General features: G+C 41.9%; 1 protein-coding gene across 7 annotated transcripts; it reads right to left on the minus strand.

The window, feature by feature from the left end:
- Nucleotides 1-693: 693 nt before the first annotated feature.
- On the minus strand, nt 694-27,821 carry kiz (kizuna centrosomal protein). 7 transcript variants are annotated; one of them, XM_027004823.2, is made up of 16 exons: nt 27,702-27,821; nt 26,915-26,977; nt 26,308-26,470; nt 24,679-24,756; nt 22,909-22,987; nt 22,414-22,734; nt 22,051-22,297; nt 17,919-18,038; nt 17,080-17,247; nt 16,448-16,598; nt 13,731-13,884; nt 9,959-10,021; nt 7,710-7,817; nt 7,422-7,473; nt 1,451-1,500; nt 694-904 (listed from the first exon to the last, which is right to left on the minus strand). In XM_027004823.2, exons 1-16 carry the CDS (start codon nt 27,764-27,766, stop codon nt 801-803), a joined length of 1,986 nt encoding a protein of 661 aa, XP_026860624.2. In that variant the 5' UTR covers nt 27,767-27,821; the 3' UTR covers nt 694-800. The 7 variants fall into 7 exon arrangements, with proteins under 7 accessions (XP_026860624.2, XP_026860623.2, XP_026860621.2 ...); XM_027004822.2 differs by having other exon boundaries at nt 22,414-22,694; nt 22,800-22,987; XM_027004820.2 differs by having other exon boundaries at nt 22,414-22,987.
- Between the last annotated feature and the right edge of the window lie 112 nt (nt 27,822-27,933).

Raw genomic sequence — 27,933 nt, forward strand, 5'->3', positions numbered from 1 at the left:
CAGTATTGCCTGACATATATCTCAGAAATGACAAATCTTCCTAAACACAACCTACCTGAAATCAGTTTTAAATGACCTCATTTTCATAAATGCTTCTCAACATGCAATTCTAAGACAGTAAACAAGCATAGAGCACGGAATTGCAAAATGTGAAATACACCGTTTAGACATTTTAGAATTTTACCATTTACAAGTACATGCTTCCATATTTGATGTAAGGCACTGACTGCAGACAGGAATACATTGTCGTGTTAAGCCATCAGATATTGTTCCTGTGCCACTACAAACATAGAGAGCATTTGTTTCTATATTGAGATGAGCGCGGCGCATTTTGTCCTTCTAAATGGGCCACAGGTACTTGAGCGAGTTCAAAGGTATTTCAGCAGCATGCAGAGAGGCCATTGTGTACCGGCTTTTCAGAGGAGTTGACTCACAACACTGCACTCCAACTCTCTGATGCTAAAACGTGGTTGAGATGCCTGCAACATCTGAAATGCATAATATTCACCATAGAGCAAAGGAATCACTTTAAAAACCAAGTTTAATCTATTTCAACCAGGCCCAAGTGTTGTTCAGTTAAAGAGACTCAAGCAGGGTTAACACGAGCATGTTTTTGAAAACTCTCCACATTCTTTGCCCACAATAAAGAGGTCTCCCCTTATTTGTTGTCATGAAATGTTAATACGATGCCTGTCAAGATTTGTGTTTATGTTTTTATTTTGCAGGAAAAAGCAGTTCATTACAGTACATTAACAAATGGAAAAACAGGCTAGATGACGTGAGCTGTCATTACAGGTTACTCAGTCATAGAAGTCATCAAAGTCATCATCATTGGTGTTGTGCGGCTGAGGTCGCAGAGCCATTTCAATGTCCGAGTTGGAGTCATCTGAATCCCCCCAAAAAGCTTCGGGGGAGGGGGGAAGGACAAAATGAATCAGTAGCTGGAATAATGACAATGAATGAGTGCTTTGGATTACAGAACTGTACTCATACACAAGGGTATTGATAGGTGAGTTAATAATTGCATTTTTCATTCTTGTGGACTGGAAAATGCCCATTCATGCAACAAACTGCCCACACTAAACCAGAGATTATAGCACAGGTAAAACAGTTAAGAGCATCAGATTAACCTTGCTGCAGTAGTCAGTGCATATTTACAGTGATTCCTCCTCATGCCATCATAAAACTAGCTGAAAGCAAGTTTCCGTAAAAATGAAACGTGTTTACTGCTATTATATGTGCAAATATATACTGTTCTATGGATGTCCCTCGGTAGCTATTGGTGACATTCCAAACATGGATGTTTTCAGTAGTATTAGCAGACTGCATTCAGTGCTTCAGGACTTGCACAACCTAAAGCTCCGAGTTACTATCACATCAAGTTGCTTTACATATTTACTGCATTGCTGGTCATTGCTACTGTATGGCGTTCTCTAGTTAGCCATCTTACCTTTGGACTGAACAGCAGAGAAGGCCTGAACTTTCCTCTTAGGATCCTTCCTGTGAAGAGGGAAAACAAAAAACAAAAAAAACTTCAGTCACAATGTCACAGGAAGGTACACTATATATTTATAAAGTGTGCATAAATTATATTTCATGAGAAGTCTTAAGATCTTGGTGCAGTTTGCAGGTGTTAATAATATTTAAGAACAATTATTGACCATGTTCAACAAATTGAAAATTGATCACAAAGCAATGATGCAATATAAATTACAATATTTCAACACATTTTTAATAACACAAATAACCTGTAAGCAATGAATTTTGAAAATTAAAAATCCGATTAATAATTAATACCCACATATAACCTTAAATTGCAGATATTGTTGTGGATTTCTGCCTGAAACTAATCAATCATTTCTTTTAATTTATTTTTTGGACAGTGCTTAAGCATTTCCCTGCTATAACCAATTGCAGATGGCCCGAGTGGCCAAATAAACTTCCTTGACTCCTTTTCTAATTGTGCTGGAGGACCCAGTCAAGGCCCTCTTTATTCATAAGTGTTCTGAACGCAGGGTTGCCGGGTTCCCATAGCATCAGTGATATCTCTATGTAAATGAGTGACCCCTGTCAAGCCTTTGATCTGAACCAATGCATATGCAAGAGCCTAAGCTACTTTTCATACAGGCGTCCTCTTCAATTTACATCAGCACTGGGCCTATTCACACCCTAACAATGTCGTCTTCGTCTTCATCTTCATCAGGGTCCTCTGTTATGATACATCCATATTGTTTATTCTGTTCTTTTCTCTTCTTGTGAAGTGGTAGTAAACCTTCAACTAAGAAGAAAAAAAACCCTGTTTATTCCTCTGGCCTGTGCAGTTCAACAGATCAAAGTGACACAAAGCGGTGTAGATTCATGCGTTCACTCATATTGCACAAACAACCTCAATTATACGCACTCATCTTCTGGCAGTAGCCAAAAGAGCTAGGCAGAACTCTTTTGGTATGTTTATGTCTAGTACCATTCAAACATATTCTACAGTCTCTTTCACATTTCTCACATATAGTTTTCATTTTCATTGGTGTTACAAGTATACAGAGATAAATATATTGTGATGCACACATTTGACCGGTAAGTCTCTTTCCTGGAGCAGGTTTGGCCATTATCTGTATAAGATTGTCAAATGCTTAAAAACAGCACACAACAGGCCAAGGTTAAAAGCAACACAAATACATTTAACCAACAAGAACAAAGAGACAAGACATTCATCTGTTTGGTAGGCCAGTGGTCATATGTCATAAATGAAACACATGGCATTGCTTTTGTCACAGTCATTCAGCAAGATGAACTAGTTATAAACTAGTTTATCTGTGAGCATCTCTGCAAGGCCTTTAGAGTCTGCTAAATTCGTGAAAGGAAGGGAACAAAAACATGTATTTATTTATTAAGAAAGATGTAGCCTTGATAGACCCAGTGTGTGGGGTGGGTGGGTCAATGGTCTTTTGAAAGTCCTTAATAAATATATAATCATCACACAGATCCATGCTGTAATATAGAAATTACTAATTTTTTTTCCCACTTGACAAAGATATCCTTGAGAAAAGTGCTGCATGTGTACATGAATGCAGAGTACTGTGAAGCCAGTTTTAGTGGAGTTTAATGATGAAACGCATGTGTTTTTACACACATGGTCACAACTCAGCAAAGAGAACCCAGTGTTGGACTTACAGCATTCTCCTATATGACATCACAACAAATAACCCGTTTCAATACTTCTGACTTCTTCAGTACTTTTACTCTAGCATTGGCCTAACATATACACAGACCTAACAAGGCAAGGCAGAAAAGAGAAAATCCTTTCTGTTCCACCAGATGCAGATGACAAAATTTCACAGCAGCCTGTCTGTTTAACTGCTGGAAAATCCACAACAACATCCAAGCCGTATCCTCCCCCCACCCTCCATAGCCATAACAAGCACAATAATAAATACATGTTTCAGGGCATAAATTGGGCTATTCTTTTATATAACTTGCGTGCCATGGGAACGCTCCATCAGATGCTGCTCTTCAGACAGGGACAGGTCTGATTTCAAGACGTGATTACCATAGAGAGGCGTGCATGCCTCTGACCCCGCCAATCTAATATTCCATTTCCATAAACATTTATGCCAGTTCATCTTGCGCTGAGATTCACTTAATTGAGGCAACGGATCTGAATATGTAAGACTGGACCGGCAACTGTTTGGCTCAGTCTCATACACAGAGGTGAATGTAATGTGCAAAATGATGCAAATTACCACTTTGACGGAAACCTCTCTTTTGCTTCCGCCGGCGCGTCTGTGTGTGTGTGGTTTTGGTCCATCCTCTCTGTTGCACGTTGTTTAGCGCATTTGGACATATTTGCGGTGTGGTCCTGTTCATTTCCATGTGAGCAACTGATGCATTAATATATGGCATGTGTGAGTTGCTGTAATGCATTTGAACTGAGAATAAAAGACAGACGGCTCGCTGGGTTCAGCACGCTACACGTAAACAGCCTGGGATTGGGTCTCGCCATATGGGCGGTGGTTTTCATAATGCCAGTGATCTCACATGATTATAGCTGCATGTGTATTGTTTTTGAAAGGAACCAAACAAGTGGTCAAAAGTGCCTGAACTGTTTATTAGAGTTAACACCTCTTAGGAGAGGTGCTGAAATCACGAGCGGGGGGGAACGACAAAAAAAAACCAAAAACCAAAAAACAAACACAAAAAAAACAGTACGACGAAATAACACTGAAAAAGGGCGTCTCTCCTCAATCAAATCCATTTCTTAATCTGACACGTGATAGGAAAGCCATAAGAGCACCTGCATGTTACTGGACAGCTCAAGAATAATCACAAACTTACAGCCACTGTTATAATCGGCCCCTCGTTGTTAAGGAAGGTTCCCTTTATTTACCTGGCTGAAAAAAAAAAAAAGAAAAGAAAAGAAAAAAAACTGCCACCCACACAGAAATGCTAATAGAACATGCACTCTGGAACAATGTTTGTGTAAGGGTGCAAAAATGAGGCAGCGCCACCATTCTCACCTCCTCCTACACTCATCCCAGTACTGACCTGCAACACAGTGATTTAGGATTGATTAGACCTCTGCAGCACACCACAGGGGGCTCACAATGAGGTAATGACTGTGAGAAGAGCTGCAGGGCTGCCCTCTATGGGCTGCTGCCTGGAACTAACGCGTCGTGCAGGAGCGGGCCTTAATACGACTGCTCTCTGCTGGCTGTGCAGGAGAGTTGCAGGTAGACGGGGCTTGGAGGGTTTACTCAGAATACCCAGCCAAGAGGCTCTCCTGGGCCGTCTTAGCAGCATCTCTTAACATGTTCTCCCGTATACTGCGCCAGGATCAGCTAGTTGGATCTTAAACTATGAAACTAATTGTTGACTAATTGTTCACACTGTTACTAAACAGTAAAATACAAAATGTTGGGGGGGGGGGGGGGAGTACAGTATTGAAATAACACATGAAAAATATATGACAGTGTTCAGTACATGAAAAATTTTTTGTAATGAAATCTAATGTCCAGGACATGATTTTTAAGACAACAAATGGAGAAGTGACTTACTGTACATGCTTTGTTTTGGTGAAAACAAAGCAGTGCACAAAGAAGCATAGCGCCCCCCCATGGGATGCTTATGCTAAATGCAGCTGCAAACAACTCACTCTCTCCCTCTCACACAGTGCACATGCACGCAATAATTGCCAAGTGCCTAGCTGATGGGTCAGGAGGACTATTCTCAGAGGGTGGGTTTGTGCGTGCGGGTGTTGCCTGCTGTTCCCTTACCCCACAGGCAGCTATAGGGCCCTCATTGTTGCTTGGGCACACGTGTCCTGTGCAGCCTGCCATGCAAATGAACACCGAAGGAACCCTTAAATTCCCCGAGCGCCGCCCTTCCCGACGCTGTCCACAAACGGCACACGCTGTTGGTTCCTGTGGACTCTGCTGCCAAAAATGAAGGAGCAAGCGGACAAGAGTGGGAGCAACCCCACAATGCCGTGCACATGCCTGCCGTGGCCGGGCACATGGTGGCAGTGGGAGCGGAGAAGAAGCACCCCCAGACAAAGGAGGGGGGTGACGAGTGGCCTTTCTGTGGCGCTGCTCACTGCAACTCTGTTGCTCCAGCACTCTTTCGCCACAATGTTGGCCAGAGGGTTACAGCGCCGCATCCTTTATAAACCTGAGCCGATCTGTCCGCTGCCCCATCAATAAAAATACAGGGCCAGGTAAAAAGAGGGAAACACGTGATGCTGTGCTCTATAGCAGTATTTAGCAGCAGTGTGCGGCACTGGGCGAGAACTTGGTGAGTAAGAGGAATATGAAAGCCCCCCAATTCTCTCCAGTGCCATAATAGTAAAATGAGCACATATAAATGTGTTAAGAGTATCTCTTGCATCTTGTATGGACTGCATGTATTTAATCTGGAAAGCTTATTAAGGGTGAGTCATTGCTATGCAAAGCAGTACCCAGTGCCTTTCTCTGCTCCTTTCAGCCGAGTGCAGAGTTTGGCCAATAGGCCTGGCCCCCCGCCTCCCATTGGCCATTCATAACATGCAACATTTGCACAATGTATCTCTCAAAGGCTGCTGAATAGGGGGCCTTAATACTCATGTAAACAACTGCAAACCAATTACTTAATGAATCGGCCCCACACATAATGAGGAGCGGCACAAAGGCCCATAAATGCATTTTTTGCACCAAAGCCCCTGCTTTAAACTCCAATCCCTCAGCTGTAGCCCCAGCTTAACTGCCACATTGTAATCATGGCTAAGACAACAGAGAGGCAACCATTTTTTTGGGCCCAGCCAGCGTGTTCTTTTGATGTTGCTCATCAGCTCAGTAACAAAATAACAGCAATAAGTGAGAGTGAGAGAGTATATGTGTGTGTGTGTGTGTGTGTGTGTATGTGTGTGCGCGAGTGAGAGAGAGAGAGAGAGAGAGAACGAGCGAGCATGCTATGCCAGGGTTTTGAGTGCACAGCACTTGTGGAAGCAATAAAGCATGAGCGACTACACTGTATGCACTATGTTAAGAAGAATTCTTAAACACAAGGGAAAAAATATTGAAAGCAGTCACTAGACAACTACACAAAGCTGAAAATATATCTTTCTTCCTATATACTTTAAATCCAAACCAAAACAAACCAAAACAAAAAGCACTGTCCCCTCATGACAGGCATGGCAGCTTCCAGGTGCTATGGTTGCTGGGTTGGGGGTGTGTGTGTGTGTCTGTGTGTGTGTCTGTGTGTGTGTCTGTGTTACTAAACACATTCTGAGGAGTCCTCTGTAACTCTCAGGCGAGAGAGAGGGGGTTATGATCCGAAAGCATCAGGGCCTGGAGATGGCTCATGTTTATTAATGTAGCCATTCATTGGGCAGGCCACGGCATCCATCAGAGAGCGCTGATAGAGTGCGGCCATTATGCCCTTCCCTCAGCTAATAGTGTACGCCAGCCAGAGGGAGGGTGGGAGGGAGAGGGAGAGACACAGGGAGAGAACCAAAGCAAGGGAAGGAGGCAGGCAGGCAGATAGAGAGGAGTGGGCGGGGTGCAGCGTGCAGAAGGGAGACCGGGAGCTGCTGCAGCAGACTTCTGGCCCTCATGTCAGCGCAGCGCTTGGTAATCACGTGAAATCAAAGACGATTACTCCTCATAATGTTTGCTCATCCATTACGTGTCCTGATGCATTCACGGTGAAGAGGCACAGCCAGCGCAGAGAGCCCAGCCGCTCGGCATTTCTTCGCTGATTGTATGAAGATCTACTGACGCACAAAGCTAAAATATTCCTCTCGCGAGCTTTCCGCGATTCAAAGGTCTGATTTGGGAAGGCAATCAATATTCGCCATGCTTAGAATAAGGAAGTGGGGAGTTTGAGTGATGGAAATTAACCACACAGGCCTCCTTTATAAAACCAAAGGATTGTTGCATGCAGTTTCTTACCGCGAGTCTTGAATGAGCGTTTCTCTCTTCGGCTTTTCTATATCAGATACACCTTTGCATAAAAAGGAATTGCATGTAGGTTACAAGCTAAATTTAAGGATCGATATTTAAACTACATATGTAAATGCTGCACTTTGTCAAAAACTACAATGATTTAATATGCTGCTACACAGAGAATATAGTACGTAAATATTCTCATGAATGTACAAATGTGGTCGTTCATATGACTACCCTGTGTGTGCTATCAGAGCAGAGCCTGAGCCTCGAAAACTCTGTCAGTTTGGTTACCTGACGGCTCCAAGTCAGACGTGTTGTTCTCCTCTTCCTCTTCCTGCCTGCTTTTCTGCTGCGTTTCTTGTGTGACCGATTGTTTAAGCAGCTGATATGCTTTTGTCTCTAGAAAAAAAGGAAGAAAGGAACAGACACACACACACAAAATAGGCTGATCAAATATTTGCCCAGGACCTGGGTGTCCAACTTTCCGGACGTTCCGTGTTTGTTGAACCAACAGACCCTTTTGAGATCTCTGACAGGCGAAGAGGTGAAAACATGGGGGTGGGGTAGAAGATAGGGACAAAACTATTGATTTGGCCTAGCCGCGCAGACAGGCGGGCACTGTTGCACGACAAGTGTGCCATCCATTAATCGCCACATCTGGCAGACATCCACTCAGACAAAATGCCCTTCGTTTCCGCAAACTTTGAATGTGAGCCATCCATGGTGGAGCAGCTTCAGTCTGGCAGGCAGCCTCTTTAATCGAAATCTTTCGCAGAGGAAGCAAGCCAAAGGCTTCTGATCCCAAGGCCTGACAATACAGCTGATACCATCAGTCCAAGTATTAGAAAAAAAAAAATTCTGTTTGATCACTCTATTTGTTCTGCAAACTTATTACATGGATCTGTAGAATTGTCATTTCTGATTGGTCAAAGGCATTTGGAGTTTGTTGTGTCTGTTGTTTCAGACTGCTGAACTGTGACTGGACTTCTATACATAACCATTGATTTCTATGTAATTCTGAACCTTTTCCTAGCAGGGCCATGTACCTGGGTAATAAAATAAATTCAGAGCCATTATTTAGTGTCATTATTCTTTGGTAATTACTCATATAATAAGTGGAAAAAGGAACAGTCACTTAGTCATTACTGGAAAACAAAGATGACAGGCTGACAGAGGACTCAAAGACTCAAAGACTATAGCTCCACCTGGGTTTATATTGTGGTATTGACTGGCTGGCTGTACATTATCCCTTACTCGTAGAGCTTCTAACAAAACATACACATATGGTTTGTTTAAAGAAATCTCACCCAAATACCTCTTTTGGAACATTGATTTAGTATAATTTAGCATGATTTAATATCAATACAAACAGTGACATGTTAGCACTGATGCTTATTTGATGATCAGCTTTTTTATAAGGGGACAAAACAGAAATTAATTCTGCTTCTATTTTAAGGAATTCAGCATCTCTACAGTGTACTGCAGGTAAATAAAGAATATTTAATTAGTAATTAATAGCAATTAAACAAGACATTAAATTGCCTTGTGAAACACATAGACCACAATAACTGAAATATCTTCATCTGAAGATCCAACAAAGGATAGCCAAACTGAGTCATGCCTTCAAAGTGTCTTACGCTCGGCTACATGCAAAGAGCACAAAATGCCCCATTATCTTATTATTTCCAGTGATGTTGACATGCAACTTCCTATAACAGTACAACACAGGTCTCCCTTTTTAATGACTGAGAAATGCAGGCATTAGTTACATGTAAAAAATATGAAGGTCGCTTTCATGTGCATAACATAGCTGTTTTGTACACACATGGAAATGAACAGAGACATGAAAACCGGTTGGTTATATTTAGATGATTCGGATGTTTACAGCGAGGGTGGCTAAAGCAACTGCTCACTAAGTCTCCACTGTTCGCCTGTAAACATCTCCTAAGAAGGCCGCGCAGGCGGAGGCGGTGTTTGTACTAACAGGCCTTTGATTAGTTGCAGTGAGGAGCCGGACTTCTTTCTGTTAGCCGTTGCACTTTGGCGAGGCCAGCAGATGAAAGGCACAGTATGAAATCAGATGGCCAAGTGGAATAATGGACAGTTTTACATTTCTGAGCCCAGTGCTGGGGACTTGCTACCCTGGACTCTTAGAGACATGCCTTCACATCCAGCCTTTTCAAGTCTGCCCCTGGCTGCCATTGTTTAGAAGATAATGAGAGCCGACGCCAGATCTCGCGTGGCACCCCCTACCCGGCCAGAGGACAATTAAACGGCCGCATTATGCTGCCCAAGGATCTCACTTTCACCCATACTAAAGGGAGAGGGGGTGGTGGTGGGGAGCTTGTTTTCTGTGGCGATAATTAGAGGACATGCTCTACTCTTCAGGTGGGACTTTGACCCGTTTCACCTTGATCATCCTTCCACAGCTATCCATTTGGGAAAAAAGGGGACCCCCCCATTATTCACTGAGGCAGCAGAAAGACAAAACAAGCACGGAAGAACTCCCAAACGGGCGGTTCTCGGCACTGCCTTTTTACCTCTAATAGGAATACTTTCCACAGGGCTTTGGTCGGCACTGTCCTCTTCACCACTTTGTACTTCTGGAAGAAAGGAGACAGAGAAAGCAAAGCTCAGTGTGAGGGGGATTGCAGGAGAAAGTGAGAGAGAGAGAGAGAGAGAGAGAGAGAGAGAGAGAGAGGAGAGAGAGAGAGAGAGAAAGATACAGATGCAGGGGGCTGTTGAGCAGCCTTTTTGTATCTGAACAGCAAGACTGATGAGAACAGAGACCGATAGGCTTAAAAGAGGAAAACAAGGTCCACAAGGCTTCAGCAGAGCGGAGAAACAGAATTCTGAAGCAGGGTTCTCTCATGAGGACCTCAAAACCCTGGCACCCTGCTCCATCTTCTACCAGAATGGAAGTTACAAAATGGAAGTGTTGGGGCTCTCCATCATGCAGCCTTCCAGACTGCCGCTTACAGCGTGTGCTTGTCTGCTTGCTTGTGGAACACTTACAATTGCACTCTTTGAGCTGTGGGGCAGCAAGTGCTGAAAGCAGCTGATTCTGTTTCTGTCTTAGGTGGGTGTGGCTCTTAACTCTACCGGGTGCTCGAGTCTCTTGAAAAGCTGGTTGACACAGCCAACATAGTACAGCCATTGCTGCTACTGCTTCTTCACCAAACAACCAACGACAAGAACGCTTTTCAAATAGACTATCAGTCCTTATTAATATAATATTAAACATAATTATGTTATTACAGAAACTACTGTCATTATTACAGAAAACACTTGGGAAATATTCTATTTTGCATACAAAATGTTTATGACATTTTCTTTACCCTACCACGTATAAGTTCTCTTCTCCATTTTACTGGTTGTAGTTGTATGTTAATGACTGCATGTTATAGCTAGGCACCCAGCAGCCAAACCACAAGAGCTGAACAAAAACAGATTAGAATGCGACAGATGCAACTGGCACCAAAGTAGAAAGTTACATTATTATATAATCAACCCAATTTCTGACCCAAATCTGGGGTCATTATCAGTGTTTAAATAAGGTTAATAGGTTTGACATAAAACGCTGTCCTGTAGTGCTGAGGTATTGAGCCTTTATGGGCTAACACCAATCTACATCTAATAGCTTTACTAACCTATGTATATGGAATACATAATGTATAGCAAATTAGTCACTTCACCAAAGTAAGAGCTGATAAGTGGTTAAGATGTAAAACTGCACAAAAAGCCCGTCCTCTGTGGCTACTTTCCAAGAAATGAGTCATATAAAGACGCTGCAGCTGAGTTTGGGGATGTGGGTCCTCTCTGGTAGAAACATGTAACTGCAAGCAACTGGCAGAAGAACATTTTGTACCCTGTTGTGCTGTGCACCCTTCCCCTCAGAGGATTATAATCTGATGATTGCAAATGAATACACATTCAGGGACTATTCTATGTGAATGTAATTAAGGTTTAAAAATTAAGTGGGAACTGTCTTCTGGGGATATAAATATATGTTGCCATTATTATAGCCTCCTCAGTATCAGCATGTTATGAAAAATAAAAACTGAGTCCAATATCAATGTGTCTAGTTGAAAGATTTAAAAGTGCCATAGAATGGAAAACTGTATTTACCTTGGTATAGTTGAATAAGGAGAATTCAGTATGTGGAACCGATATACCGTGAACCTCAAACTCTGTTGTCTCCTCCTTCAAATGTAAATCCGGCATAAGCAAAGCAGGTCTGTAAAATGGACCAATTCCAAAAACACTGTCTTGACTGATCAATTTTCACGCTCCTAGAATTTGCATACAACCGCCCATAATCCACCCTAAGCAGTAACAACACGGACCTGCATAGCCAAAACAATTCTGCATGTATTGTGAAGAACAGCAGCAGAGCACCGGGCATGGCTGATGGTCATATTTAACAGGATGCCACACAAATTGTTCATTTTCTCTGCACATTTCGCTTTGGACAGTTTCTCCATCCTTAGACTAGTATCGAGAAGGCTTTGCTCAGTGTCTGACACTGAAAAGAAGGGTAGTTCCAACTTTATTGGCATAACAATCCAAACTGCAACCTGCAAGTAGCTAGCTAGCCACGCTATGCGACTTTTATCAACTTTTTGCCAGTTGAAGCAAGATCATCTTACAATGAAGGTTTGATAGTAAGATAACTAGTTTAATTTACTGTGTTCTCAACATCGAAAGCAAGTATCTAGCTAGCTAGTACAGGTATCATTAGCTACTAGCAAGCTCTATGTATCTAACTAGCTAGCTAACTAGTCTGATGACCTAGTTTATTCACAAGGAGGTTCACTTGATTTTCCTGCCTGTTTCCAATTTAAAGAAATGCCCCATGTTGTCACATAAATCTACAAAATAATATGCATCTGACAATCCCTTTGTCAAGTAAACTAACTTACAGTTAATGAACAAGACATAACTAAGAAGATATGGGTGATTTGGCTGTCTACTAGCTAATTCTAGCTTGTCCATCAGTGATGTGGAAACAATGGTCATTTGAAAAGAGATCTAGTCAATCAGTTTGAGTTCAAATTTAGTTTGAGAACTAAAGTATCCCAAAAGCAGGCTCAAACATCTATAGCTGTATGCCTAAACACTTTTAATTTACTTTGTGTTTTTGAGATCAAAAGCAAGTAGTATAGGTTACAGTTATAGTAGTTAGTTATCCACAAGCTTCAAGTAAATAGCTAGCATATAAAATTTTTAGTATTAATAGCATGACAACCTATGTAAATTTTATCGTCCTGCATGTGACCCATTCACAGGAATAGCCTGCATTGTCATAAATCTACAAGATATATTGTAGCTAGCTAGTTCGTTTGCTTAGTGATATTCAGTGTAGGCCTATAGATGGCTAATGTTAGTTTTTCCATCACTGAAGTGGAAATAAGACATCCGACATGTATCCAATCTGTTAATCAGCTTGAGAACTGAAATATCCTCTGACGCAGGCTCAAACATATACACGGTTGGATACCTACGCACCCTATGGTTCACCTCTCACAGTTAGCAAGCAACTGATTTTGACCTGTTGATTCTGTGTGAGCCATTGTGGTGCCTCACTGTAAACCAGCCAATCAGAACCGTGTTCTTTAATTATTCATGAGCCCAACAACAAAAAAAAAGGTTGAGGAAAAAAAAAAAAAAGACAAGGCTGTTTCATTCTAGGGCCAACTCACAGGGTTGTAAATGTGCATGCAAAACCACATCTGGACATTTTTTGCCCCAACCAATTTTAAATACTCTCTATACAGACATCAGAGAACAATTAAAAAATACTGGATAATTGCATTCTGGAGCACTTAAATATTAGCTATCAAAGTAGCTGGTTAATCTGACACTTCAACTAGGAGAAAACAAATATTACCTAAGGACTAGGATTGTTTTTAGTTAACAATGGGTGAGAACACAGAGTACAACTGTGGTTATCATTTCAAAGTATCCTCCAGGTTCGATGACAGTTCATAATGATGGCTCGCTCAGTGTATTACTTATTTATGTGACCAATGCCTACAATACTTGGGTATAAAACAGGAACCTTTTTGCAGCTAAGATTATAACATCGATCCATAACAATGTATAATGAATTGCCCACCAAGCATAAAAAGACCATGCTTGATTTACTCCATGTAGAGTGACTTACTAAGTCATGACACAGTAGCAGTAGCTTTGGAAACTGTGTCACCAATCAGTATTCAGCATTTCTGTAGATAACAAAAACCTTGTAGAAGTGAGATTTGCGACATGTGCATAACCGTAGAGAGCAGCTGGGCCTGCATATGCACTGACCTTGTGTAGCAGGGTTTTTGGAGTGTCTGCCCGGCCTGATCTCTGGGCCATCGCGCAGGAGTGAGGGTAAGCTGCAGGATGAGGACTCCTCGCTCTCTGACGAGAGACCAGTCTCGGCCACATGGGTTAAAAGCCTCTTCAGCAGCTCTTCGGCCTGCGTCCCACACCCACACCCACACACACACCTGTAATGCCAGACATGCCGACCCAAAGCACACTTCTACTACAGACTTCTACTTTATCCAGCATTCTGATCCTGAATGACTTCTATTCCCTACCACTTGCAGACAGACACTTCTGGTGTGACATGTCTATTAATAAATTCAGGATTTGTTTGATTGTTTTGTCTCTAGTTGTGTAACTGATAATAATGTACTCAAATGTCAATCGCTATCAGGTGAGGCTATCCCGGCCCCATTATCCACTTATATTATCACTCTGTAGAAAGTACTGCAAGATCAGAGTGAACATATTATAATAAAATAGAAGTCTGATAGTCGCTGGTGACATCTTTGAACACATCTACAAACCAATCATTGTAATCATAAAAAGGGACTCAATTCTTCAGCACTACAGAGCTCAGTTCAAAACTGCTGTTCACAACTTAATTTAATGTGTATTAACAGAGGTAATTGTTGATTGGGAGATCTGAACACTTACACACTTCAAATATTTTACGCAATTCTAGGGACAATCTATGTAACTGAAATCTGATAGTACCCACACAGATAAACAGAACAGACTCTGGCATGAGCAGCTGGGTGTACATCACAGTCCCGTAGCTTCTGAACAGAAGGCTGAATATCAGTTAAGTGCACCATGCTGCAAGGGTTTTGATGAACCACTGCGTTTTAAATATCAATGAATGCAACTGTTGGCACTCCACTATTCGGAGAGGGTTTCTTCGTGTGCATGTTTGGTACATACTGCCTCTTTTGTATGGGTATATGTGTATGTGCGTTTTCCTTCCCCAAGCTTTGCAGCAGAGCAACAAGATCCGCATACAGAGAGCCTCCTGCCCTTACCTGCCTGGCCACTCCCACTAACCAAAAGCATGTGAGGGCTGAGCATCCTGCTCTCAAGAGCGCCACCTCCCAATAACTCTCCACCTCGTTCACATGCTCTCCCTCCTAATTTTCAATGGCTGCCACTGTGGCACAGCTCCTCGAGATACTAATCTAAAAATGAAGCCCATCTACAGACATTTCTGAAGTGGGTATTCAATACGCAACCAAGTATTGAAATTAACACTTCGTTAATAAGGCTAATTCTATTTTATTTATAATTTACTTATAATAAAACATATTACAATCAAAATAAGCAAACAAGAACATTGTGTCATGCTAATGAGGAGCCTTTTGGTTTTCATCCTCCATCTGACAAAACATATTGAGGGCTCCAATATTAAGGCTGTGCTTGGGCGTTAAAAGGAACCAAATTTTACCAATTTTGTATGGTCCATGTGTATTTCTCATCATATGTTAATTTGCTGGACAGAAATAAATAGACCTGTGACAAGGTGAATGGAGTGGTGAGACAGGGCATTTAAAATGTGACATTTAAATATGGTCAGTGCAATGATATTTTTCAGCCCATTTTGCCTCCTTGGACCTGCTCTTAGCTTAAAATACAAGTACAACACAGTACTTTCCTCACTACAAGCAGGCACATAAAAACATTGTCCAATTTCTCACAATGAGACTTTGACCAAAAACATCATCCTGCTAAAATTGTATTGCTCAGTTACTAAAAAAATGCAATTGATTTAATTTTTTTATTCACAATTCTATTGTGTATCACACAATTGACATCATTACACATGGAAAAGTATATTATTTAAATAAGTAGTCATATCACAATTATGTAAATATTAGTGTGATCTCCGTGAACAACAATAATAATCATAATATTAACATGTATTATAATAATTATTGTTGATCATTACTATTGCATTATTGTCATTAATAATAACATTATTATTATTATTATTATTATTGTGAAAAGTAAAAATTATTGCCATATATTTGTGTGTGGCAACTGTGTTCTTGCATGACAAGCATGTCTGTTTCCTCATCTGTGCATCTGCTTGCTGTACTGTATCGCAGGCTCAAGGCTTGGCTTTTAAAGGGAATGATGGGAGTTAATCTGACTGTATATTGCTGTGGCAGCCTAACCACACCTGCTGATTATGCGTTCAGTCTAACCCAGCCTCTTTTTGGAATTGTGCGGCTCTGCGCTGGATTAGTGCAGACAACATTTCTGCCACTCCCGCACGTGCCAACACTGTCTTATGTCATTTATCTGCACTTGTGCTGCATCCACAAAAATCTATGACAATGTCTGTGCTAATAAAGCATGTTAATTATCTGTTCAAGTAACCTTATTAGGCAAGTCATGTGATGGCTTTCATACAAAAAATATCTGTAGTCATTTTATGTGTAGACTATGTGTAGACTATGTGTAGACCAGTGCATGATATTCACCTTTGTAATTCTAGGTGATTTTGTAGCATTGCCACATTTCCATCCAGCAATATGACAAGAAATTCCAGAGCTATGGCTACCAGACAAACTCTGTCTCTACTGTTTGTTTTAGTGTGGGTCAGGAATTGCTGGATGGCCTAAATGGCTTTACTGACAATAACCGAAATGGCACAGGGTCACCCCGAGAACCTGGCTGTGGCCCTCTGTGAGGGCCCAAGAGGACGGGGCTGCTACCTTGTCCGTGTAGGAGGCACCTTCACACACTAGGAGTGGCGTGAAGAGTCGCAAGGCGCGCTCGAGTGGCAGGACATCCAACCTTAGCAGCCGACAGACATGAGTGAGCCAACGCTCCCACAGGAGAGCACTATCGCCAGCCAGACATGACCTGCACATGCACATGCACACAGAAACCCTTCAATATCACATCCACATCAACATATGTATAACCGGCCACCATTTAAAACCAGACTATTGTTATAAAATTAGAGATGATTAAATGGTAATAATTTAATCCCCAAAAGAAACCAGAACAAGACATAAAGGGGAATATTAAGTGCAACATGAGAGCATGCAGGAGAACCAAGCTCCAAACTGTAGCCTAATGTGTATATGATTATTTTGTTTGTTTTCTTCTTTTTATTCATTTATTTTTGTTAATATTATTTTCAGTAGCTATCATTTAAGATAAATAATAAATAAACAAACAAAAATTGTGTGCCTTTATTTAATTTGTACAGGTACAAATCTCATAAAATGTTCTGTATATCACAATTTAGTTTTACTGTAGAGCTGTGAAGAAGAGCAGGCACTACTCAGGCATGCAGTTGCAACCCGCTCTGAGAGAGCAGCATGTGAGTGGAAGTTACCGGATCTGCGCTGCGTCTGCGGCCGTGGACCAGTAGGTGTGGACCAGGCTGCTGGGCAGCAGGCAGCGTTGAGGCATGCTCCGTGCTAAGCAGGGCAGCTGCTGCAGGACCACAGCCCCGCATGAGGCCAGTTCTTCCCTGCGAATCCTGCAGTGCCCGTCACTTCGGCTGAGGAACACACCCACACCCACACCCACCCACACACCCCCACACACACACACCCACCCACACACACCCACCCACACACACCCACCCACACACACCCACCCACACACACACACACCCACCCACACACACACCCACCCACACACACCCACCCACACACACCCACCCACACACACCCACCCACACACACACCCACAGGTACCTCCATCAGGTGTCACACACGCAGTACGCATACCTTCTCGGACACCAACACAAACGCGTGGTTACGTATAAAGTGTTTTATGCACATGCACGCAAATGCAACTGATCTGCATAGCCATAAAGCATTTATGATAATCCAGTCACAAGTTTTAAATCTACTGTAGCTTTAAACCTGCAAGTAAATCAAAAAATGGAGGGAGATGATTCTAAGATAATATACACATCTATTTGCACACAGACCTCCTAATGATTAACTCCAGAATTAGACTGCAAGAAGGGGGTTTACTATGACACTTCTGTGATTTGAAACCCCTCAAAAGCTTGGATTTATGGTTAGAGTGTTGTTGGTCCCACATAATGGCACTTAATTGAAAGTGAGTGCTCTTAAAAGACAGGAGAATGCAATGCACATTGGAAGGTTGAACACTACACAGTAATGGGGGAGGAAAACTGAAGCGATCAGATTAACAGACCTGATAATATCTCTGAGCTTCTGCTCACAGACCGCAGGGCTGCTGTATAGTTCAGTGTCTCTAGCAGGCAGATGCTCCTCAATGCTGTCCAGCAGATAAAATAATCCGTCCAGTGAGAGTCTAAAAATGAAAGCAAAAAAGCCAGATATGCAAAAGGAAACACTGCTCACAAGTGAGTAGCAAACACGTCCAACACAAAACTTAATTTTTTTTTTGTGTGTGTGTGTGTGTGTGTGTGTAGAAAAGATGTTTAAATTATCATTGTAGTTAGCTATTAAATAATAATAATAATAATAATAATAATAATAATAACAACAATAATAAGAAAAAGATGACAAAGTTGACAATATTGTATGTCAAAGTTGTTCAGTTTATACATCAAGTCCTCTCATAGGCAATTTAAACATTACACTGAAGATATCAAATCCTCACATAAGTCCAACATTCGGTGTTGATTTTAAGGAAACATTTCGCCATCAGGCTGATCATGGGTGGCAGTAAAAACAAGATATGAACCATGCGTCTAATAGGTGTAGACTTAGTGGTGCTATATCTGTCTTTCTGCAGTATTAAGCACTGGGTGGCCCTCAGTGAATGGACCTTGCAAAGCCCAGGCCCAAATCCTAAGCGCCCACCACATGAAAGCCCCCAAAAAGAATTTATGACAATCTATAATGGGCCTGGGGGGGGAGGGGGTCAGAGGGCGCCGAACAATCCCCGCCTCTCTTTGGCAGGTCGTTTCCTGGTAACATCCTGATTAAGCTGCCCGTGCGAATTATATCCATGACATTCTGTGGAGCACAATCCATCTGGGCTAAGTCCACTTCAGAGCGGCTGCAGCAGGGCCCCTCCCCTACAGCAGGGAGACAGAGAGCTCCTCTCCATTTTATTTGGCAAGACTCTTCAGACCAGACCTTTCCCAAGAAAAAAAGGGGAACATGACTTGCTGTGAACATTTGATTACTTATTAGCTACACCTCTAGGTTTCTATAGTGCTTTACGATCTCTGCTTATTATAAATTATTTTGTGTCTGCCATGACGGTTCATCAATATTCCAGTGAAAAGATTCTGGAAAATGGTTATAAGGAAACTGATGTCATGAGTCAGGAGAATGAAGACTTTAGGGTCATTCTGGATAACTGGATTACACTGGATAACTTGCGGAGGGACAAAAAAAAACAAAAGAACAAAATAAAGCAAAAACCACCAAAACATGAAATTGTGGGCAACACTATAGAAATAACCATGGAAAAATGCAAGTGTAAACATGCCAAAACACGATAAAAATGTATTTCTATTCTTGATTGCAATATTAACTTGCTGTGGTCAGCTAATACGAAGCCACTGACCACAATCCCACATTCATGACCAAGACCATTATGATCGCTTCAAAATATTACAGAACTTTATATTCAATCTGCTACAATAATTTACTGAAATGCCACGGTCAGCCTCTTACATGTGGCATGCAGAGCCCTAGACTGAATGGCTGAGTGAGAATCCACCTGATGGCCTGCTCTGCCTGGTCAGAGGGCAGGCGAAAACAGTAGAAGAGCTCTCCTTTCCGTGCTGAAATGGAGGACTGCCTTTACCCTGCACTCCACAGGCCAGCATGCAGTACCGCAGTATATGCTAAGATGTACACTAATGGCTCACTCTCTCTCTGAGCCCAGTCAGATGGGATGAGGGTCTCCCCTGCACTCTTTAAAAGCAGAGTGTTCACACCGACACAGAGTGGCTCGACTTACACATTACGCACAACAGTGTAACAGAATCAGACAGTGATGCTTGGCCTTTGTGACAAGTGGATAGAGGGTCACTGTTCCACAGCAAGCCGAAATGCAGACACTGTGAATAAAGTGGTCATCTTAAATCAAAAAGAGACCCCTAACATTAAAGAAATATTAAAATATCTACCTGGCATTGACAGAGAAAACTTCAGTACCCTGAATGTTATAGCATACTGCATCCAAATATGTTTGTGTAGTTTATTTTTTAATGATACAGTGTATGGTTGATATAAAGGGGAATTTCCTGATCATTCCTGATTCCCTATCAGATATAGCATTACAGAGTTAGCTTAGGGAGCTTATATACTGCATGTGTTCAAGATTGAATAATGAGAAAGTAGGCATGTTCTTTCATTATTCAATATTCATACTTACTGATTAATCCATATTAATTTATCATCATCAATGTTACTACATTTCATTTGATTAATTTATCCATATCACAAAAAAAGTATAATGAACATAAAGCATCAAAGCTGGAAATATAAATATATAATACATTGCCTGGCCAAAAAAAAAGGTCACCACCTGGATTTAACTAAGCAAATAGGTAAGAGCCTCCCATTGGATAATTACTGCATGGTGATTATGTTTCAGCTGGCAACAAGTTATTTAACCCTAACTGATGCAGTGAATAGCATCTCATTTGTTAAACAACCATGTCGAAAGACACATCCTGTGGTTGTGGAAAGGATGTTAATTTGTTTCAGAAGGGTCAAATTATTGGCATGCATCAAGCAGAGAAAACATCTAAGGAGATTGCTGAAGCTACTAAAATCAGGTTAAGAACTGTCCAACACATTATTAAAAAGTGGAAGGACAGTGAGGAAACGTCTTCAAGGAAGGAATGTGGTCAGAAAAAAATCCTGAATGATCGTGACTGGCGATCACTTAAACGTGTGGTGAAATAAAATCATAGAAAAACAACAGTAGAACTCAGGGATATGTTTAATAGTGAAAGTAAGAGCATTTCCACACGCACAATGCGAAGGGAACTCAAGGGATTGGAACTAAACAGCCGTGCAACCCTAAGAAAACCACATGTCAGTGAGGCTAATGGGCAAAAAGGGCTTCAATTTGCTAGGGAACATAAAGATTGGACTCTGGAGAAATGGAAGAAGGTCATGTGGTCTGATGTGTCCAGGTTTACCCTGTTCCAGAGTGATGGGTGGATCAGGGTAAGAAGAGAGGCAGCTGAAGTGATGCACCCATCACTCCTAGTGCCTACCGTACAAGCCTGTGGGGGTAGTGCTATGATCTGGGGTTGCTGCAGTTGGTCAGGTCTAGGTTCAGCAACATTATGAGCCCAAAGAATGAGGTCAGCTAACTACCTGAATATACTTAACGACCAGATAATTCCATCAATGTAACCCCATTGAGAATCTTTGGGATGTGCTGGAGAAGACTTTGCGAAGTGGTCCAAATCTCCCATCATCAATACAAGATCTTGGGGGGAAAAATTAATGCAACACTGGACAGAAATAAATGTTATGACATTGCAGAAGCTTGTGGAAACAATGCCACAGCGAACGTGTGCCGTAATCAAAGCTAAAGGCGATCTAATGAAATATTAAGAGTGTGTGACCATTTTTTTGGCCAGGCAGTATATAATATATAAATATATAATATATAAATAAATAAAATACATTAGTATGGAATCAAACCGACTACCAAGCAGTTTTCTACAATAGCATTATTTAAACTGGTGGACATCACCTTGTGCTCTCTTTTCTTAAAGTGCTGTCCATACTTCCATTCGTCACGACACTCTGGGGAGTCAAGAAATTGTGGACTCCACTGGGACTTGGACAAATCTCCCGAGCAGAAAATTGCTGTGTTAGGGCATTATCTGGGATTAGGGCAGTAATGTTGGATTCGGGGTCTGAGCCCTCCCTCTGAGGTGTCTTCAAGCTGCTACTGAGCTGCAATGAGTGAGACCCTCTGGAGCGTGACTCTAGTTCATCATATTCTCATGGACCCGTACACACACACACACACACAAGCACACACAGAGCAGAAAACTGGGAAAAAACTGAACCAAACCTGTTGTTCTTGTCCTACTTTGTGTCTTTAAAGAATCTCAAAGACTCATCCACCAGCCGTGACACATATGTGGGCTGATTCAGCAGCCCGGCAGCATTCTGCTGCAGTGGCATTTGTGGTTTCAGCCTCTACCATCCTGCCCACTAACTCTGGCATCTTAAAATTCAGACAATGGGTGTACTACAAACAATATGAACTGTGTTCCAGTAGGTTTAAGACAGTCTGTTTTACATAAACCTTCAAGTGCTTGAATGATAATTTAGCTGTTTTGCTGAGAGGCTGCTAGATGCAGGCCTACCTGTGCTCTGGATTTGAAGAAGGAGGTCCTCCAGGCTGCACCGTGTCCTCTGGTGTTCTCCTGCCCATGCAGGGTGTGCTGTTTCTGCCTGGAGGTGGAGCCCCTCCCCCTGGGCTGCGTGGCTCATGGAGACTGTCGCTGAACGAGACCGAAACATTGCTGTCTGTGTTTAGTGAAGGTTGGGGTGTGACAGCCACATCAGAACTGGGAATACTAAGAGTACTGGGGCTTCCGTTTTGACGCCGTTCTGAAGGCAAAGACAAAGCCAGAATGTAAACATAAACAAAAACACTGAAGACGTGGAAGGAGCAGGTGAAAGAGGAGGGAACTTGGCAATGTGTTAAATAAGTAAAGAACCCCTACCTGGAATGTCTGGGCACTTCCGTGGCGACTCAGCTTCCACTTCTGCCCCTCCGCCGGCCCCTCTGTCCTGCTCTCCGGAGCCACCGAACCTTGCAGGGCCTCTTGAGTGACGGGAATCTGGGGATGGGCTCTGGTTGAGGTGGTGCTGGAGCAATGAACCACTCACAGTTCCATGATAAGAGGACTCCGCAGACGCCTGTGAGGTCTCGCATGGCGAGGCCGGTTGGCCCGGCCCATGCTCATGCGCCGCAAAGTGTCTGGCAGCAGACGGTAGGCGCTTTCTGTGCACAATGCCCGCGCCGTCAGATGAATCGTCCAAGTCTGGAACATCAGATAAAGCTGCAATGATGCTGGTTTTGGAAACTGGGGCATCGGTCAAAGGGTACCTTTGTGTATGGGGAGTTGAGGAGTGATCAGGCATGGGCCCCGTCAGACACGGCAAGTGTGTGCTCAGGACGCGGCACTCCACTGAAAGGTCATGAAGAGCCTGCTGACCTGTTACCGTGGCGGCATGTTGGGATGATTGCCCCGTGCTGGGGGGAATGGATGTGCCGTACTCCTGCAAATTATTTCCCTGAGAAAAAAATAAAAATAAAAATTACAAGCAGTGGATGACCTGAAGAGAAAGCTTCTGAACTTTGGTATAAATTGCCACCAAGTTTAGAGAGTTCATGTGCTAGGAGACTAATTTATGCAAGATCATCCTCTCCTTTTACCCCTACAATCACTAGCCCAGGCCTACTATCTCTCCCATTTCAGGGCTCCTTTCCAATAGACACAAGTGCAAAGTGTTTAAAAAGTGCCACTTTTGTCCTTTTTAACAACTGCCTGTTTGGGTCAAGGTTAGATTTCTTCTCCAACTGTCTTTTCAGCCGAGTGCACAGAGATCAGTGTCTTAACTTTTAATCTTATTAGTGACGCTTTGCTCCCCAGCTCTGATTCACAACTGCCACCGAGCTACGGAGTGGCAGAGGGGGAAAAAAAAAAAATCTGCCACACACAACAACAAAAAGCAGGGCTTCTGTTTCTTTTCTGATAAGGGTCTTAAATACCAAACAGTTAGCTGCTTAATAACATCCACTATAAACCGCACAGCCAGCCTGGCAGATCCAGCACAGAGCTATAAAAAAGAAAAAGAGAAAGAGAGAGAGGGAGAGGAAGGAAAAGTTAATTTCTTGGCTGAGTGATTCCATCGCTAGCTGCAGGGCAAAGCAGAAAGTGTTTCGCTAAAGTAGCAATTGATTCTTCTATCAATCCGCGGCACGCGCCTGCTCTTCCAAGGAATGTATTAAATATGAAAATCATATCCCGTTATCATGGTTTCCCAGCTTTCAGGCCGGTAAGCTCCCCTTAATGAATGCTGCAGCCTCGGGGACATGCACGCAGCCAGCAGTGGCGCGTATGCATAATGGAGTGATTCCTCCCATCTCTGTTCATTACAATATCACCAGGCTGGAGGGAGGGAGCAAGGGAGGGTGGGGGGGTGGCACACAGTCACAAGTGACTGCTCGAGACAGCATGCTCCGAGTCATTATGAGCTGTCTTCCACATTTCATCTGAAAGCGCTCGAACTGCTTGAAGTGAGGGAAAGAAGCAGCCACAGGCTTGAACTACATCGGTGGCACGGTCATAGCGGGCCGGATTAGACACCTGCGCCATCACAGATACGGCGACGAAAATGAACAGCCTCCACCCCCAACCAGACCCACACTAACTCTACTGAGCCATCAACATAATGGCGACTTCTGTTTCACAGGACTAAAGACTGAAACTAAGGCTGTTTTCCTGTTGTAGTCACAGCTGGCTATTAACAACTGTTTATGGTGGTTTTCCATGACTGGTAGCTAGTACGAAACATTGAGAAAAGCAACTTTTTTTCCCCCTTTTCAAGAGCTTCATAAACTGTCTAACATAAGTTGGTTTAAAGGTTTAGATACCCTTTTAATGAACTAAAAGAGCAATCTGAAGTTGTGAGTAAAACAACAATGACCTCAAGCAGTTCCCAAATTGCTTTTGATTATAAATTAATTGTGGGCTTTCAACAATGACACCCTCTATAAACTATAAAAGAGTATAAAGAAGAATTGTGAGTATACTACTCCATTTTCCTCCTCCAACTCTCCTTTCTTGCTTGCAAAATGTGAAAATGTTAGCTATACTTTTAAATAAGTTCCCATCATAGGATGATAGTTTCCTCGAAAGCTGAGCAATAACTTTGTAAATGTACAGCAGTTTGTACTCCAAATGATATCATAAATCTCTTACTTTAGGTGCTTCCAGCTGCTTCTCGCTCTCCTTCTCGCTCTTCTCCAGAAGTCTTGTAATGTGATGTCTACATTCCAGCTGTGTGGAATTCCATCAAAATTGATAGGTAAACAAACATTCATCTCATTCATCTTGTAAAATCCTGCCATGTAAAACCACTGACAATGCTTTGTTGAACATTGACCACATTAATGTGCATGTGTTAAATGTTCCATCATCCCTACAGAGCATACTTGAAGCTGCACTGTGGAAACAAGACGGTGAAAACAGTGAACTTGAAGAAAAGAGGAGGAAAAAGAGAGGCTTATGCTTATCATAGAAAATGTAGTGTCCCTCAGTGTGGGTATTCAGCTCTCTGAGTGCCCTTAACACTGCCTGCCAGGGCTTGTAATCAATTTTGTGGTTAGCCAGACTGACTGGCCTAATCCAAACTTCAATTAACAAGCCTAATGGTAGCACTGCGGGTTCTGGGATTACCTCCAGCCCCCCACTTCATCCCCCTAAGACAATAGCAGCTCCCCCCAGAAGCAATTTTGCTTGCTAAGCACAATCTGTTATCTGTTTGCAATGACTTTCAAACCAGCAATAACAGCTGTAGTGGACACATAATTATAATTTTATAGGCAAATATTGGTATTGTAGAAATATGAGTGGGAAAGGGAGAGAGAGAAGGGAAGGAAAAGCCTGGGAAAAAGCCAGGGCTGTTAGGTATCCTGGTGATGGAAAGCTGTTATGTCAGTGCTGTCAGGGATCATGGTGAAAGCACCTTGGCGATTTAACAATTTCATTAACTTAGGCAAGACAACTATCAAACTTCTTAACAGCTGTCTGTTGCAACTGGGAATGCAGCTTCCATATCAATAATATTAAATAACCTGAAAAGAATACACTGCTTCTTTAATTAAAAACAAATGCAATCCAAACACAATGAAATTGAGAAAGACAGTATAATTTCAGAAAGGGAATAAACCAGAGGTACTTCAGTGTCTGAATAGTGGGCAATTAATTTGGGGTAGTGTAATTAAACAAATTGGCAAATTTGATATTAAGCTGTTGAGCAGCGTTCAGTTTTAAGCGATAATCGACAACCACTATTGTTTTCTTTTCCCTCATTTCCTTTCAGTGATGACTGGCAGTGTTAGAGTGTTTACAATTGTTACTAAACAAAAATGAGTGTAAATATTCAATCAGCAGATGAGAATTAGACAATGATATTGGATTATAGGGAACATGCTAATTGAAGCTTACTGTGTATGTGAAACATGTCTATCTGGTTTCAGGGCAATTAGCTATTATAAAGAACATATTAGGCTAAATCTGTTACCAACATTCATATAGACTACAGCACACAAAAATATAACATCTGTGTTTAAAGAACTGGAAAAAATGATATGCTCTGGAAGGTTTTTCAAAGCTCAGTTTAATATAAGCAGAAAATTCACTTCTAACAAAATAAAATAAAACACCTTTAGGTAAAAAGTTAATTATAGGTTTACAGAGTCTGGTCTGTATTAATACAAAACATTAAAACATAAATGTTGTGGTGACAGAGATACCACTGGTTATAGTTACTAATCAGCACTGCACTCAAGGACACTCTAGCCTAAAAAATGCTATTTAAGGCTTTACCTTTAAGTGATGAAGTGCACTGAAGTCACTGGATAATTCATTCGCTTTAGATATCAGGCTCTCGACACTTCTGAGGAGCTCAAGGTTGCGGGCTTTTGCTTGTTGCTCTCTCTTACAGAGTTCCCTGTGATAGTACCTCATCTTGACACATTTCAGCTTTGCTCTGCAAAAGTCAGAGTCAAATTTATTTATACAGCACTTTTTACAACAGTCATTATCACAAAAACGAAGATATTAATTAATCCATTCTCTAGGTTTGCAAAACATAACATCCTGTATTGGTGAATCTTAGTACATATACTTTATGAAGTATGTTTAACTACAAGCACCATATGACTAAAAATGAAAAATATAAACGAAACACCTATTCTAAAGAGGGGGGTTATTTATATTTTTCATTTTTAGTTATGTGGAGTTTAAGGATTCCTAGAAAAACGGTGTAATTATATATATATATATATATATATATATATATATATATATATATATATATATGAATAAGAGAGAGACAGACGTTTTCTAGGAATCCTTAAAGGCTAAAAGCTTCTAGACTTTTAGGTTTTCATTAAAGTTGCATCAGCAGTCACACACAAGAAGCGACACTCACAGCCTTTCTTCTGATCTTGTGTAGGCAAACAGCTCTTGCTCCAACTCATGTCTTCTCTTTTCCCTGAAGTGTAAAATCGAGGCATTAACACGCCCAATTAACCCGTTTTTTTTGCAGGACAACATAAAGCAACGAGAACGGGATTTTTGGGGCTAACGTTAGAAAATAGCAAGTCAGCCACAGCACTAACCGACCTGTAACAGACCTGAAACCAGATGTACCCGAAACAACATGCTTATAACAACAGTTTTAAAACCAGCAATGTCCCTTGCTTTATACGTTCCTTATTGAAACTACGGAAATGCAGACATGCCGGAAAGCAAAAATAACCAAAATACTAACTTAGCTAGCTAAGCAAACAGTAATGTTTTAACTCGGTATTGCGTCAGGTAAGTCACCTAAGTAGCTAGCTAGCCAAGTTTAGCTAACCTCATAAAAACTTGAATAGCTAGATAGCCACTTAGCTATTAAAATGGACCCCAATATAGCTAGTTACCCTAGATTGTTAGGTCCGTAACTTAGATAACGTTACAATATCATGTTTGTCGTACAAAACAAACTATTGCTACGTTACTGTTTGATCACAGGATCATTTGGCCGGAGACGGCGAGCACCTAAACGGTTAGCGATGCTGGCTAGCTAGTCAGTGTCTCCCTGGCAGGCTAAGCTCGAGAACGGACAACGTCTTCACTTTGTCTCGCGGGTTCACTCGCGGCCTCAACAGTCTCTTTTCGTGTTGGGGTTGGTTGCCATTTTAGCAAACAATGCCCGAAAATGTCCTCCTTACCTCTCATGCATGCTCTTCTGGACAGACGCAGTTGTGTGGAAGTATTCACTGCTGCAGAAAGCCATTACAGGTAAGCGCCTGCGGACACGAGCTGGGGATGTTTACACGCGCCGCCACACGCTTGCGCACTGAACCTTGTTGCTGTGTTCGAACTCGCTCCCTATTATAGAAACAGTGTCCTATATTATAGAAATAATGTCCTATATCATAGAAATAGTGTCCTATATTATAG

This window comes from Electrophorus electricus, chromosome 13 (assembly GCF_013358815.1).
Source record: "Electrophorus electricus isolate fEleEle1 chromosome 13, fEleEle1.pri, whole genome shotgun sequence".
Classification (NCBI taxonomy): domain Eukaryota; kingdom Metazoa; phylum Chordata; class Actinopteri; order Gymnotiformes; family Gymnotidae; genus Electrophorus; species Electrophorus electricus.

Bases quoted from the DNA above. Each gene is read 5' to 3' on its own strand.
- kiz (XM_027004820.2), bottom strand. From the start codon at position 27,766: ATGGCTTTCTGCAGCAGTGAATACTTCCACACAACTGCGTCTGTCCAG. The intron at 22,988-24,678 runs GTAAGAGATTTA...TTTTTTTCTCAG, and splicing joins AGCAGCTGGAAGCACCTAAA to GGAAATAATTTGCAGGAGTA. The intron at 18,039-22,050 runs GTAGGCCTGCAT...TTTCATTTTTAG, and splicing joins TCTTCAAATCCAGAGCACAG to ACTCTCACTGGACGGATTAT.